This window comes from Heterocephalus glaber, unplaced genomic scaffold (genome assembly GCF_053883595.1).
Source record: "Heterocephalus glaber isolate CG9 unplaced genomic scaffold, H.glaber_assembly_v1.0 deba00000331, whole genome shotgun sequence".
NCBI classification, from domain to species: Eukaryota; Metazoa; Chordata; class Mammalia; order Rodentia; family Bathyergidae; genus Heterocephalus; species Heterocephalus glaber.
The window spans coordinates 52,148,355-52,164,985 of NW_028258142.1; the positions used below are offsets into that span (position 1 = coordinate 52,148,355).

Sequence of the window (16,631 nt, forward strand, 5' to 3'; positions counted from 1 at the left end):
TTTAGTGAGTGGGCAGTCTTCGGGGCTCTTTGAAAATAGTTCAAACAGAGTGGTTAAGATAAAAATACGCACTTCTTTATGAAAACATTCACATGTTTTCACATATCACTTGTAATGATATGTTGGATGTTCAGTTCACAGTATTTAGGTGTTTCCTAGTGACCCTTCCCCCCTGAATCACCAGAATGCTAAGGATTTCTTGTGGTTGTTTGTAGTTAATTGAAAGCTAGTCTTTGGGTAAATCATAGCCTAATTACTGGGTACTTAGGTGAAACTGTACACAATAACATTAGTGTTTTTCTGTGGTTTCCATGGATTTCCCCACTTGCCCTTCACTTGGATTGAGCCTGTTAACTATAAAGCTATCACAGTTCCTTTGGGTAGAGTCACTTTCTATAAGGAAAAGCTTGCACCTGTGAGCAAAGGAGCTCTGTCTTGAGAAGTGACTGCTTGCCAGAGAGTTTAATTTTCAAATCAGGGAGTAATTTTCAAAGGAAATAACAGCAACAGCAAAACAGCTTCTTGAAAATATGAGTAATACCTGCATCTAGGGGTGACCCATATGTGTTGTGTCTGAGCGTTTCTTTTGCTTTAAATTTACAATTCTGGATGAGATAGATGGAGTCAGTGAAGTACTGTAGGTTTTTCTGTCTGACCTAGGCATAAATCATACTTTCCTTTTAAATCTATCTCTTTTATATTATTGTTCATATGTCTTTTTTATAATCATCTTGTCTTCTAAATACAAACAAGCTTTTTAGCTATGTACTACTGAATGAAATATCAATTTGAGTCATAGGATTTATTTGTTATAGATCCACAGTTATGTAACAGCAAAAATTTGGGGCAGTGCTACGTGATACAGAGAGTGTGCGTATGAACATCTATATTTCTTTTCTGTTGAATATCTTGTAGTTCTTTCAAGATCTCAGCTAATAAATCATATTTTTAAACATCCACTTCAGATAAAGAAATATCTTGGCTTCTCAACATGATATGTCTGGAAATGACCAAGACCTACACATGCACATATATACATATAGAATGGACATGCATCATACACATAATTCCAGTCATGGTGTGTGTATGTGATATGCTTTGGCCAGTATACTTGGGGATAATTTAAAAACAGTAGTTAACTTTGAGTTGGTTTACGAATTAAGTAAAACTTAGTTTTGTGAAACAGATTAGAAAAAAAACAATGTTTATTTGTCTTACATTTAACCGTGAAACTGTGAGGATTCCAGAAAAATGTCTTTGTTCTGTAAAGTCATCCAAAAGTTCAGGCTTCTTTGTTGTTCATTTGCTTTTCTGAGGGGCACTGTCACCATTTGTACAGCTCGAGGTGGCCAACAGTCGTGGTCAAGTCCAAGCAGCTACAGGCAGAGAATACCCTACGTTTTAAAAGACAGGACCTGAGGTTGCACATGTCACTTGCCTTTGTATCTCACTGGTCAGAATCTTCTTATAAGGCACATCAACATGATGGAGAGAAGTGCAGCTTATTGTGAGAACCAATATGCCTAGCCAAAACTTCTCTTACCGTGGAATAAGGGGAAGATGAATATTGGGTTACAGCTTCTGCCCTAGGCCACAGCAGAACTTGTGCATATAAATAGCAGAGGTGTCATTTTCTTTATTTACGTTATTACTGATCACGTATTGAAAGCTTTACAAATTATGTGTGTGACATTTTTAATTTGAAAACATGATGGTCTCGAATTCTGGAACTTTAATAGCTGAGGCATCTGATTGTACAATAAATAGCACTTTGTGACTGCTGTCTTCTCGCAGGTTAGGGATAGTCTGTTCCTTGTTTCTAGAAATTTGTTCTTTTCATTCATTCATTCCAACTCTGGGAGGCTCTGCGTGGGATGTAAAACGAGTCGGACACAAGTCTTAGCATTAGGGCTTTTATGGTTTTGTGCAAAGCAGACTTTGATAACAGTGGCTATACCTGGTCAGAATCACAGAGAAGACTGCCCAAAGACTCTTCCCTCTTTCACACCGAACTCAATTTGCCCCTATTACCCGAAAATAGCCAGCTTCGGGCCTGGTTACGACAATGGGGAAAATTTTTTGAAGATTCAAATTCTTTATGTTCCCAGGATTATCTATGGGTTTTCTAATGGAGTATTAAGTTGGCCCTACTGTGGTCATTTGGACATGACAGAGAATGAGAAAAAATAACTATGTCTATTTTTCAGAATTTGGAAAATGTCACCATAACAAAAGTATGTAATTTTTATAGGCCTATTTATTAAAAATATATATATACATATATGTATGTATACATATATTTCCTTCCTTAAGCAATTCAGAGTTAAAATTGTTCATGTAATCAGACTATACAATTTGGATTTTTTAGAATGTTTAATCTGAAGAAATAAAAGGTTGGTTTTGATATAAATGTATTGGATTGGAATACATCAGTAATCATTAAAGTATGCTGACTAAGCCCTCCTTAGGTGCACTGTTTGGTTTTTATTCTTAAAACTCAAACCATAGCAAAACCTAATGTGACCCCCATACTGTGTGCATACACACACACACACACACACGCACCCACACACAGCACTAAAAAACAAAAAGCAAACACTAATTAAACCTTAAATGCATTATAAAACAACAGCAACAAAGACCTGATTCACCCAGTTTCATCTTGCTTTTTAACATTTTCTTTAATGAGAACTTTAGAATTTGTCCTTTTGAACAATATTCTTTCAAAATCAGTTGATTATTTTCTTTGGTTACCTATCTAAGTACATTAGAACAATGAGGATCAATATCCATGTCACTAAAAACCATATATAATAGAAGATGGGGCACTTTGCCTGGCTGTAAATATGCACAGTACATTTGTGGCAAAATCAGCATTTTTTTCCAAATTCACTTTTTCCTTTTGTATTTCTGTCTCATTATTTCTTATTCTCTGCTGCATCTCAGACTCCTCTCTGTCCTGGAATATAGATGGATGTGTACATTAATTATCATATAGACAACTTTTGAAAGATTCTGTTATGGTATGGGTAGAATCCTTTCATTGCAGAGGGAAAACTCAATAGAGAAAAACAAGAAATTATAGATGCTGCTTTATATTTGGTAGGCGGTAGATAATATTTAAATATAGATAGAAAGACCGCATTAGTATTCTTTGCTTTTATTTTTAATAAATGAAGTCAAAAGAAGCTCTTGGGTTCTGATAGGCAAGAGCTCTTAAATTTTCCCCAGTTTATGCATGTTATTTAGATGACAGGTGACCTAATGTAAAGGGGCAAGTAATACTATAGAAGCCAGGTAACCTGGCTTTTAAGTTGGACTTAGCCACTGACTTCACTGTAACTTTACTATGACATGGAGCATGTCTAGGCACCTGTTTTCTCATCTGTAAAATGCAGGGGTTGCATTTTTGTGACCTCTAAGATTCCTGTCAGGTTTGTGGTGATTATTTTTATCTGATCACTTTTATGTTAAAACCAACACAAAATCAAACACAAAGTCAGTGTTTTTTAAACCTACGTTGTGCAAAGCAGGGTTTGTACACACATATGTGCAATTCAGGTTACCTTAATGCTGCACACCTTTCTTGATAGTTTAATCTCTTCGTAAATTTGTGACTTGGTGATTACACGGTGGTCCCTAAATTATAGCCTGGAGCGTCTTCCGACTGTATACTAGGAGCCCTAAATACAAATCTGCGAACGAGCAAATTGTCAGGGTGGACTTTGTGCCAGCAGCCTCACCCACTGAGTAGCCTCTCTGAGTGGAGAACCAGGCAGCCAGAGATCTGTGTCCTACTGATTGTGGACTCTTGTCCCGGCTCTGTTTTTCTTTTAGCCATATTACCCCGGATCACATGTGTGCCCATATGGATTGGTTTACTTAATTTGTGGTTGGTATTTCCAGTCCCAATTAATCTTATTTAGGACAGTTTGGTTTTTACAAGTGGGTGAATGGGTTGTTCTTTGTGTGTCCTTTCTTCCCATTTTGGTAGTTGCAATCAATTTTAATTTGAAAGGAATACTAAATATCAGGATGAAAAAATCAGTATATTAAGCAAGCCATTTTTCAGCCTTCAAAAGTTAAAAAATTTATTCCAAATACATTGTGATTTGGGAGGGAGGGAGTGTGCAAAACCAGATTGCAGGCACATTTGTGGGAGATGAGGCTGCTTAATGAACCCTACACCGCCTACAAAATTTGAGTAATCTAGTTTTTTAAAAAAGATGAAGTACTGATTCTTCTCCCTTCATTCCTAAGACAGGTACTTATTACATAAAACAAGCAGCTGTTCCTTTAGCATATACCAGTGTTAATTCTTTCTGGTAATTCACTTACCTTTAGTAAGCCTGGCTCGCACATTAAGTTCAAGTGCCAACTTTGAGATGTTCAAATGTTGAGTGTTTAGACACCATTGTGTCATACTGACTCTGTGATGAGGATCAAAGACAAACAAGGAAATGGTGGTTATTGATTGGTCTTCTATAAAAACCTTGAATGTCAGTGACCTTTGGTATCATCTGGTTTTCTCTGGCCTTTTGGGAGTTGTTTCTAAAATAGGCCATTCACTCTCCACTTAAAAATCTTACAATGATAAGTAACTGACTTCCTACTGAAATAGTTATTTCTTGGAGAAACTTGGCTTAATCTAAGCTGAAGTTCATATAGCTCGACCCAAAGCAGTTCTTAAAAAGGGCATTCAAAATAATACATGAAGTTTGATGAAAAAATGTGCCAAAGCATTTAGTAAAATGTGAAACATTATTCAAATATATCATCTCTTCTCATTTTCATTGTGACAGATGTTCTGGCTTCTAAGTTATCTAAGTTTTCATTTTGTGGTCACCCCCTAACAAATCATGCTTTTTAGCCTAGCAATAGCAAGCCATACAAATTTAAAAATAAGTAAAATTTCAAAAAACAGAGCTGGAGATTTAGCTCAGTGGCACCGCACCTGCTTCCCAAGTGCAAGGTCCTGAATTCAATCCCTGGTACCAAAAAAAAAAAAAATTTTTTTTTTTTCAGAAAACAACACCTAGTGAAGACATTAGTGTTTCTCACTTTTACCACCATGGACATTCTGAACTGGGTAGTTATTGAACACATGAGGCTGTCTTGTACATTCTAGAGTGTTTAGCAACATCTCTGACCTCCACACATTAGATGCACAGCGATGACAGGCAAAAATATCTGCAATATTTACCAAATGTTACCTAGAGGGCAAAATCTCCCCTAATAAGAACCATTGCATTAACTAAGCAAATACCAATTATCACTACTCAGCACCAAAATGTTAGAATAATATGGCAAACTTAGGCTGATTTAATAAAAATACATTATTGAAATGTTTTGAGATTTATTGACTTCCCTTTTTTTTTTTTTTTTTTTGATGCGTGTTGTCAGATCTAGACCAGGGAATATAAGGTGAAGCAGAGTTCAGCTGTCTTCTTTGTTGTAAAAGTTTGAATTCAGGTAGGCATGTTTGTACAAGTGGACATATTAATTTTCACATCAGTTTCCTGACTGTGGGATGTTCTGGCATTTGAAAGCCACCTGTGGTTGTGGAGGGTCTGCTGCGAGTATAGCCTGGGCTTCGAACATCTCCCTGTTTTTGCTCTGGATTGTGCATCTGGGAACCTTGATGTCAGGAATTTCTCTGAAAAAGATACTAGGCATCCACGGAAGCTTCGTCACCAGCTGTGAGAGTCTTCTCACAGCCTGCTCCAGCCTGTGCCTGAGAATCCTGAGGAATCCACTCCTTTGTTTCAGGTCACTGATGGGTACTGAAGTGATCAGCCCCAGAACAGCAGGATGATTCATGCTGGGGCCTTTTCTGTATCTTCCAGCTTGGAGATTAGGGCAGGAATTAAAAGGATGTGACTCACGCCCCCTTCCCACATGGTATTTCTTATGGAAGGAATCAGTGTGACACTTTCTGAGTTGGGGAATCTTGGTGAGAAATCTTTCCCATTAAGCCCTTCAGCCATAATTTCTAACCCCAGGAGCCAGCATTGTGTTGTTAGTAATTCCATGTAGATCTTTCCAAGGTACACCTTCGCTCCCAGGATAAATAAAGGTTGAAGATTCCAGGCACTCCTAGGTGCGCTCTCTCCCTCCCCACCCCCCTCTCTCCTCTCTACCCTTCACTCCACTCCTTCCCTCCTTCCTCTTTCTCTCCTTCCTTCTGTGCTAAGGATTGAAACCAGAGCCTTGTGCATGCAAACACATGTTCTTTCACTGAGCTGCATCCTCAGCCTTCTGGAAGATCCTTGACTCAGTGAATTTCATGTACTTCTCTCCCCTTGGAGGACATTGAAACACCACTTGGAGCCCTGAAACTCTTAAAAGATTTTTCATATCCCTATGTGGATTGAGCAGGGGAAGGGTTGATAACTGTGAAGTGCCTACAGTCTTTTGACAATACTATTCATTGTAATTTGGATGGGGAATAATCATTGATTTTTTTAAAAAGGAAATGGACATCTTGATCCAAGAATTGCAATGTGCCTAAGATCATGGCATATTAACACAGTGACAGTTTCAAAATTTGTAGACCTGATAACTAAAATCTCTCATGACATAGTAACCTAAGTATTTTACTGACACCAAACCCAGATAATGTCACTTGGAGCTATAGCTTGATATGTGAGTCATTATTAAGAACCATCTTTGACAGCTCCATAGCATAGAATTTAAAGGAGAAGAATATAATTTAAATGAAACTAAAGCCCATTTTATTGTTCATCAGTTGTCAGGTGTCAGTTTAAGAATAAGTTCAAATAAAACCTTCAGTAACCCACAGGTGAGATATTTAATCACATATTTTTCTTATTGAATATGTTTCTGTGCTGATTGAGGGCCACTGGGAAAAAATAATCTATAGTACATGCATACAGACTTGGAATAAATTCGAAATATTTTAGAATCCAGTTCTCTTGATCCACCTAACATCTTATTTGTTGAAGGATGCTACTATTAAATACCATGACTTCTGATTTCTTTCCAAATGACTGCTTTTGTTGTAGTAGTTTTTCCTTTCTCTTTTTCAGATGCTATCATTATTCTTTAGTATTTTTAAAAAGTAAAATGCATATCTTCATTTTGCTTCCCTGGAACTTATATAAATTACTTGGTCTTTTATGGAAGGTAACTTTATATGCATGAGGAGGTTTACATAATAGCAGTAGTATTGCATTTTCTCTGTCCTTTTTCTAAGGATAACTTTTTTTAAAAATATGCTTATTTTATACAGTTTTCCAAAGAAGAGGACTCTGTACAAGTGCTTACAGTAGAAATGCTTTAGTGTCATCACCTATGAAGTTCTCATGTCTGAATCTAAGTCCTCATTTCATTCTTGCTTCATTGTCTCACCTTCCCTCAGTGGGGAAGATTTGCACCACACCTTTTCTCATCATTTTTCACTTTTCCTAGCTTATGAAAGCATTTTGATACCTCAGCCTTCCAACAGTTAATTATATAGGTATCTAAATGTTCTGTTCAGTATGGTTGCCAAAAGATTCTTTTTGCTGGGGATCCATTCATGTGATTGTTCCAGATTTTGAAGACTGAGTATGGCAAAATAAATTGTCTAGTTTTTATGTTGATTATCCACTGAAATTATAATATATTGGATACATGGAATTAAATAAAATATACTGATAAAATCAATTTCACCTTACCTTTTTAAATCTGAATTTGGGGAACTTTTAAATTACAAATATAGCTCACCTGATACTTCCATTGGTCAGCCCTGCTGTGTATTCTTTATAGCGTTTTTATGCTTTACACCCAGATTCAGTGTTTTACTCGAGGCTTGATAAATATAAATTGTGTTAAAACTTTTACTGTCATCATACTGTGTGAATATTACCCAGTACATTTGCCTGCCCACTTGCACCATTCTTCCACGTTAGCAAAAATTTTGGTTTTTTTACTGGTTTTGGTCCAAGATTTGATCTCTTTAATTCCCATGTTGTATGTGCCTTGAATCTTCTTCCTTGAGAGATTTAATGTCCACACTGACAGTGGCCATGGGCCTTGCCTGCTCTCCAGCCTGTGGAAATAAGGGGCTTTAACATGGAGTTTGATCTGTGTGTTTCAGTTTGTAATGTGGGCAGGGATTCTCAGGACTTTTTTTTTTTTTCATTTCTTGTAAAATAAAGCTTGAGTTATCAATTAGAAGATATTAACAAGAGGCTACATACTTTACTTCATGGAAATAAAAATTATTGTGTATTCAAAGGTGACCAAATGAGTACAGTTAGTTTTAAGAAACTATTTATTCTTTGAAACCAAACTGTTAGACTTTCTAAAGAGTGTTTGAAGTTTTCAGTGAAAGTTAACATAGATCTCACAGCCTTTTGCCTAATCCGTCACCTCAGTGCCTCCTTCAAAGGAATTTGAGTCTGGCCTCTTGGCTGGCCCGTTTGGCATCATCTGGGCTGGAATCCTTTTCTGCTCATTAGGATCACACTGTGGAATTCACAGTGTGGAATTCCGCAGGCTGAGACATCACTAACCCATTTTGGGACAGTGAATGCAGAAAGTCAGAAGGTTTTATTTTGGTTCAGTGAATTTGTCTGTGACGACGGAGCTGAAACATGAAACAAACCAGCTCTGGCGACATGGAGTCTTGGATTTTAGAGGGAACGATTAGATAAGTGGTCTGCTGGTGACATGGACATGATTCATTATCTACTGATGACTAAACTTTCCAAATACTTTCAGTGTACTGATAATACATTTCTTAAATGCTAAATATAGCTAACTGTTAACAGCTAATTGTCCATTGGCCTCATTGTCCGTTACCCTTAAAGGCTAAGGTCATGGTGTCCTTCCAGCTCTGTAGATATAAGAAATTTCCAATTAAGTTCTGTAGATACAAGAAATCTACATGTAAAACTGGGTTAGTTAAAAATTTTGAAAGTAAACATTTTAACTGCCATATTTGTGCTTTATTCTTGTTACTTTCTACTCTTCTTTGTATGGAGCAGAATTGGAGCGCTGCATTTGGGAGGACAAAATCTGAGTGATCGTCTGCCTCACGTGCTTAGTCTTAACATTTTGCTCACCCACATACTGGGCTTAAAAGAGACACATGACTTTTTCAAGTCTCCGAGGTAAGTGACAGGGTTAACCCAAAGTTTGAGACAACTTTAGGATGAACAAGGTTATCTGATCCTTATTTTATTTATAAAATGATAAGTCTTAGATGATTTCTAAAATTTGTTTTTGCCCATTCAAATATAGCAGAGTTCTGTCCTTTTTTAAAAAATGCAGACAGTGATGTGAATATATTGAGTCTTTTAAATAGCCACTTCTGTTTCAGAGTTTTGTTAGTAATAAGATAATAAGTATCCTGCTCTGGTGTGTTCTTCTCTGGCAACATTTGTCTTGCCTGTTTGTTTCTAAGGGCTGTAAATAGGCCTTGGGGGTTGATAAGAAAGCCTTTCTCCTGGAAGCGCTAAGCACAAGGCCCATCTTCTGTCACTTTGCACACATACATTGCTAGATGAGCACTTCTCCCATTCTTAACCTCATTCAGCTTGATCTGCCCCAATGTCCTCCTTTATCTATGAAGTATATTATGGACAGAGTGTGGCTTGGTAAGAGAACTTGCAATTTAGGGAATAACCAAGTGGGTCCTAGAACCAGCTTGCTCTGTATAGCTGTTTGCCCTTAGCCATGTTCTGCCACCCTCTCCAGCCCTGGCTATGGGCCGTATATTCGTGGGATCCTTTATCCTGTGAACTCTTGCTGCAATAAAACTACATTTGCCTTCCTATATATGATTTTCCTTTTTGTGGAAGAAAGGCATCCTCGCTATACATTTCATTTCCCTCTGGCACATAGAGTCATTATCCCTCTCTTGATAACTCCAACTGTTGCTTAGGTGGATTGGCCCAGGAGCTTGCAGTGCAGATTCATTGTTTCAAGCTTGAGGGATAAAGGCCAAGGCTTTTGTGATGGGAAAATGCCCTGGTGACCCTTGCTGTGAGCATTTGGCCATGGTCAGCTGACTCCCTCTCTTGATTCTGTCCTCATTATTGCCTTTTCCTAAGTTAGATTCCAACTGACTTCCTGGGCGAAGTGGCTGCAGAAATTCTCACTCCTCTTGGCCCTAGCTCAGCATTTCACAAAGAGCCCAGGTCAATTCTCAAGAAATAATTTATGCAGTGAAAGAATGTGGCTGACAGAGGGTCCCACGTAGAGAAACAGTAGGTTGTTATTTTAGTCTTTGGCTGCAACTAAAACAAAGCGAATTAACGATGGGACAGTGCTACACAGCAGAGATAACAGCAGAGGTCCCGGTGTGTAATTAGTACAGCGCCGACACATTTTCATTTCATGTGTTAACATGAGCGTACCAAGTTCTTAATTCAGAAGGGGAATCAGCTCCTAAATGTGTCAGGTTATTGCCTCTTATCTCAAGAAAGGACACCATATGGCCCTGTATTTGTATGCTCTGGCCATGATAATTCCTTCTGTCCAGAATGATTTTCTCCAGAAGTTTGGTAACGTCAATTCTTGGCTGGTCATTCGAAAAAGGAAGCGAATAGGATGTGTTAACCAGCATTTTAAAAAATACTATTTTGGCATAGGAAAGAGGAAGCAACAACTTCTGTATGTGTTGACACATCTGTGTCCTTTTAATTATAATAAGGATATATAATTTTATAAACAGAAAGGCTTTCTTCTTTATCTTTAGATTATCTGGACATAAATTTTTATTTTTGAACTTTCATATTCTTAAATAGTAGGGGAAAGCATCAGAGATTTTGACACTAGTTATTTGTGAAATCACCTTGAAGGTCATCCTTAGTCCTATCTTGAATGAGGTTGAAATTTGCAATAATAAATCACTGTCCATTTCTTGAGAGTAGCATTATTATTATTCCTGTATCTTCAAATATTTAAGCATCTCACATGTTTCATCATTCCATATCTAGCTCCCTAATCCGTTATAATACTTAAAAGGAGATGTGACCAAAGAATTTAGTGTAAGTATTCATTACATTCAACGACTTTTTCTCCTTAAATTCTTTGTGAACTATGCAAGAAGGAACCACTACTCTTTACTTTTAAATATTTGAAGATACAGGAATTTATCAACTTAAAATTGGATAGCATTCTTTGTTTATTGGTTCATGCCTTGTGAATTAGTAGAAAAACTTGCTGTCATAACAGTGTTAACATTTTTTAAACAGAAAATAATTACATAGGGTCACAGGCCAGCCTACCAAAATGTATTTATTTTGCATCACTAGGTATCTTATTTCTATGGAAAATCTTCTTAATTAGTATAGAGCATTTAAAGAATGAATATTCTCCTTTGCTCCTGATTAGCTCAAGTAATATGAGTTTGTAGTTACAGTAGTTAGGTCATTAGCAGTCTAATTATTCTCCCATTGCATGGTGGCCATGGTTCAGATGCTGGTTTAATAAGATTAATCATACTGCTTTTAGTACTAGAGAAGGCACTGTTATGTTGTCAAAGTATTATTTAATGTTCAACATGATCAAAGCTAGTGAGGTAGGACTGCACAGGAGTTTCATTATTCTACCTTTCTTGACTGACCAGGTAAATGGAATTCTAGGGAGTAGGAGGTAGAAAGAAGCTTATTTATTTGTTTAGACATTACTTTTGCTTCTAGTTCGGGTTAAGCAAATTTGGGAAAGCCTGTTCTCTTCAAATGGCAGCATTTTTTAAGGATGTTTTTGCAAAGCAGAGTTCACATGGATAGAAATGCCTTCTTAAAAATCTTTTGAGTCATCTGCCTAACAAAAAATAATTGTATCAGAATGAACTAGAATTTGTTAGTTTGTAATTGAAATTTGCATAAATTGGACATGCACAAATGTACTTTTGAAGACTTAGAATAATCTTGATGTTCTGAAATTCCTCGTTGGATGGGTACTGTATTTGACTGTTACAGGGACACAAATGTGTCTTTGAGCAGCTGCTTGATGAAAAGCTGAGCCCCAGTCTGTCAGGGTGAGTTAGACTTGGCCAGGACTCAAGTGTATGTGATTGTATATCATCTCCTTGGCATCTTAACAGATGGATCTGTTTCTTTGAGTATTGTGTCATCTGTCCTTCAGCAGTGACTCTAGAGCCCATGGACTAGAAAGAGTTAATGATGCTTCTCTGCAGAGAGTTATGTTTCCCATAGTAGTTTTAAAATTTATGGATCAAATAAGCAATTGAGGGTTTTCAGCACTTTTTCAGATCTTTGGAAGTTGTCTCCAAAGCCTGATCCAAAGAAAATGAGACCATTTATCTTTCTAGGGGTTTCCGTGCCCTCTCAACACCTACATGTTAATGGGCTAAGTAAGAGTGGTTTTCACTTCTTGAAACCTGGAGGCTATCAAATGAAAAGGAAACAAAACAGAGAAGGTTGCTGCTTCCTGTGTCTACCAGATTTTTATTGTGCAAACTGTTCAGCCACGTAATTGGGTTTAATTTGTGACGGAGAGGAAGGTTTGTATTGGAAAGGAGAAAGTTCTTTGAAGATAAATCTCTTCAGTAGCCTTTGGGAGGATGCTGGAGGAAGCCTTGGATTTTTTTTCAAATGGCCTGGAGTTAGAGGGCATTTTTGTTTTGGTTTTTTGTTTGTTTGTTTTTTGCTGAACCAAAACGTGCTGGTGGGGACTAGAAGGTGATAACTAGTAGTCTTCCCTCAACTCTATTCCTCTTGCTTTTATTTATTTATTTTTGGGGGGGCATGCTGACTAATTAAAATGCATAAAAACATTTCACTGTTTTTCCCAAAGGGAAATACACTTCTTTTGACATTTGCCTGCTTTCTTCACCTTTCCCTGCTATCCTTATTCTATTGGCTGCTTCTTTACATATTAGAGAACTGTAGTATACTTGTTTGTAACTCTTAAAATATGAGGAAAGTGAGTCTTACTTCTAAGTGCAAGGTTTGTACTAATATTTATCAGTATTATATTATGCATATTATATGTAAATTAAGCCATTTATTCTATTCACATATTTTGTACATTGGGCTATTTAATCACTTAGTCTTGTATTATTTTAAGTGACCTGAGGCAATAGTCTGCCCACAGTCTTTTATATTGCAATATATCACTGACAGGATGGTTTCATTTCCATACTCATACCATCTCCCACTACATACTTTATCATCACACTAAAAATCACCGAATTTTTCAACATTTTTAAGCACAGTATTTGTAGGTATTGGGTATAGGGTGTTATCAGTCTAGATTCACTGATTTTAAGTGCCTTGCTTCAAAGAACACATTGGAGTTATGTAAGGGAAAGAGGGATGCCTTAGATCAGTGAAATGATGAACTTTGATTTTGTAATCTGAAGGATACTACAGTAGCAATGTTTTTCAGAGACATTACTACAGCAAGTACAGTACAGTAGTATATTTTAGTTTTGTCTGATTTTAATTGTTGAACTTTTTGCGCTTTTCAGTTTTACTCTTTTCAAGTTGTTCATCATCTCACAAAATATTTATCATGGAATTATTAATGAATGCCTCATGTGTGCATGTGTGTGTGTTTCTCTGTTTAATCAATACCAAATTAATATACTCATTTGGACATAATTTTGATTTTTTTTGCTCATATCCAGAATATTCAAATTTAAAATTTTAAACATTTGTGTAACTAGATAAACTGTGAAAACTTATCTTGTACTATCTGTGATATGAAAAATTAATTAGAGATGCTAAACCAAAATTATACATTATTTGTGGGCTTGATTTTGAATTTTTAAAATACTGACATATATTTATCGTTATGTGGTGAAAGAGTTTTAAAGAACAACTAAGCCAGAATCAAAAGTCTTATTTCAGGAGTGAGAACACTCTAACACTCTAAAGTAGACACATAGCTCATCCTGGAGACTGCCTCACTGTCAAGCAGTTCACATGTGACCTGAGATTTTTAAGTTATACCTAGACCTTTGTCACCCTAATGGACACCTCCCTGTCCTGCCCCACTGCTGAAAAGGTTAGAAGGTCAAACCATCCATCTGGAAGGGAAAAAGAAAGCTGGCTGGCAAGTTGATGCTTCTAACAGAGATGTGACACTTTCCTAGCCCGTGTTTGCCAGTGGTAACTGAATACTGGCAGGAAATTAAAAGTTTTTAAGCATCTCACATTCACAGTCTCAGAACAGAGAACTTGTGAATTAGCTTTGTGAGTAAATTAATATTATGAGAGTATCATTGAAGAGAATACTACTCATTACCCATCAATTACACCTTCTACTTACTGTCTTTACAATAAATCCTCAATTAAGTAAACCCACATTGTGGAGTGATGGGGGTCTAATTAGAAACCCATTTTGACTTCAAGCTTTATTTGTAAGCATTTTTTTAAAAACATAGTAGAACATTGGGCCTATTGTGTAACCCCAATGTAGGGAATTTTATTTTAAAGACTATGCACTGATTTGGTTGATTTTTTTTTTTGCATTAAATTTTATTTTAGAATTTACAGGCCATGATCCAGAAGTTAAAGGAGACTGAATAAGTGTTTGTTGAATAACTGATATAAATTTGTTCTATTGTCAGTATGAACTTTTCTTGGAAAAACTAGTTTTCATATTTATATATAATTAATGGATTCTGCTTGAGATTTTATTTCCTATAGTGAAAAGCTTACTTTGAAAATGATAGCAGGAATTTGAAGTATTCCAGAACTCTAACATTCATGCTTAATAATTTGCTACATTCAGATTTATTTTGATTGGCATGCAATGCCTATGTTGTGTTCTGAAATATCTGAAATCACAACATCTTGATAAGACTCTGCTCTATTTTTGAATTGTTTTAAATAGTAACTTTAAAATTTGCATTAATTGAAAGGTATCTTGTCATAACATTTGCTTTGTGTCATGAAAGGTTATCTATATTTGGAAGTAACATTTTGGTAAAAAGAAGATTATGGAATATTTATGAACTTCCTCTTTCGCAGACTCATAGGTTAGTAGAACAGGAAGGAACTTCAGATCTCTTCAACCATAGCCTTCTCAGTTTATTGTTAAAGGAAATGTGTTCCAGAAAGATGAAATGACATGCCCAAGGACACAAAGTGGTGTAAGAGGAATTGCAACCCAGGACACAGAGTAGTATAAGAGGAATTGTAACTCGGCTCCTGATCATGTCTACCATGAAAAATTGTCTTTGATAAACATAATATTTTTAGCCGGGGGATTTAGCTCAGTGGTTCTGCTGCCTGCCTCGCAAGTGCAAGGTTCTGAGTTTGATCCCCAGTACCAAAAACAACAAAAAAAATCAACATAATATTTTTAAAAGTTCATACTGTGAAGCTAGAATGGCATGAAATATATATATACACATATATATACATATATACACATATACATATATATACATATGCTTTTTATCATTTTGCCTATTAAAGTATGTTTAATTTTGTTTGTGAATTAATCATATTTGGTAAAGAACCAGCAAAATTTTGATAACGTTGTTTGGAATATTTCCTCTATATAAATCTATCTTAGTAACTAAAATCCATGTTCTAACCAAGTGGTATTAATACTGACTGCTTTCAGGAGCCACAGAGGAAAACGTCACACCCTCTGGCATCAAGAAGTACTGCAGAGCTCAGCGCCACTGGCCACAGCTGATAGTTTGCTAGAAATAGTGCTGTTCCAGTTTCTCCTAGGCCTTTGATGTTCAGAATATGCAGTCTGTTTCCCTATTTTAAGCAGCTAAATTCTTAAACTGCGTTTTAAGTGGAGCTTAAACTCTTACGTTAATTTAGTTCTTTGCTGGGTGTTATCTGTGTACCTGCCTACTTTGCCTACCTGCTATACTAAGTAACTAGGGAAAATAGGGTGCTTTTCATAGGCAAATTCTAGAATTTGATGACTATAATCAGCTCTGATTTATGTATGGGTATATGTAAAAATTACTTCACCTGACTTCAAATTTATACCATAAACTTTTCACAATCTGAAAGGCAGTTTCAGTTGCAATGATGAGTATTCTTAATACATAGTGTCACTCATTCTGTATAATACACTTTATGTTTCATTTTAATTCCATTTCAGTTTTTCAAATAAGTAATTTTAGACCATTTTCCACAAACACTCCCTTGCCATTGGTCCCATAAACAAGCCAAAAAATAAGGCCTCTTACAATAACTAGCTCCAAACTACAAGATAAGTTTTAGGATTTTCTATATTTAATTTACATTAAGTCCCTAAGCTCTTGACTTAAAAGGCAAGGGAACAATTTGCATATTCATTACAAAATAAATACTCTGCTCTGTAATTGCTCTATCCCAAAGTACCAACTACTGTCACTCACTGTTGGATATTCAGTGTGGAATTGGGCCTCGTGTCCTGTACGTGGCCCACAGCCTGGACTGCAGGGCTGGATGTACAGAACCAGGAAGCAAAGATTTTAGTCTGCTGTGCTTCCCCTCTGTTTCCAGTTCAGTAAAAAATATTTAAGAAATGATTCTGCGGAAGTGGATCATAATAGCCCAACTCTGTTGGAAAATTTCATTTCCTAATTCTTTAGGCACTTTGCAGTCAATCAATTCCAAACACTTGGGATTTCAGTTCTCCTTTTAATAAAATTTTTAAAGAATGTTTTTTCCCCCACTAAAATTAACCCC

The 16,631-nt window shown here is 36.4% G+C and overlaps 1 protein-coding gene across 2 annotated transcripts in view; it reads left to right on the plus strand.

Annotated features, from left to right (window-relative positions):
- Cdh2 (cadherin 2) overlaps positions 1–16,631 on the plus strand; it is a 208,082-nt gene that overhangs the window by 53,533 nt on the left and 137,918 nt on the right. Inside the window, exon 1 of one of the 2 annotated variants that reach the window (XM_087189586.1) lies at positions 9,083–9,119. The exons of the other annotated variant lie outside the window; for it this stretch is intronic. Coding sequence (XP_087045712.1) covers positions 9,098–9,119 — 22 coding nt within the window. The 5' untranslated portion in view covers positions 9,083–9,097. Of the gene's footprint in view, positions 1–9,082; positions 9,120–16,631 lie in introns of those variants that run through there. 2 annotated transcript variants of the gene reach the window in all.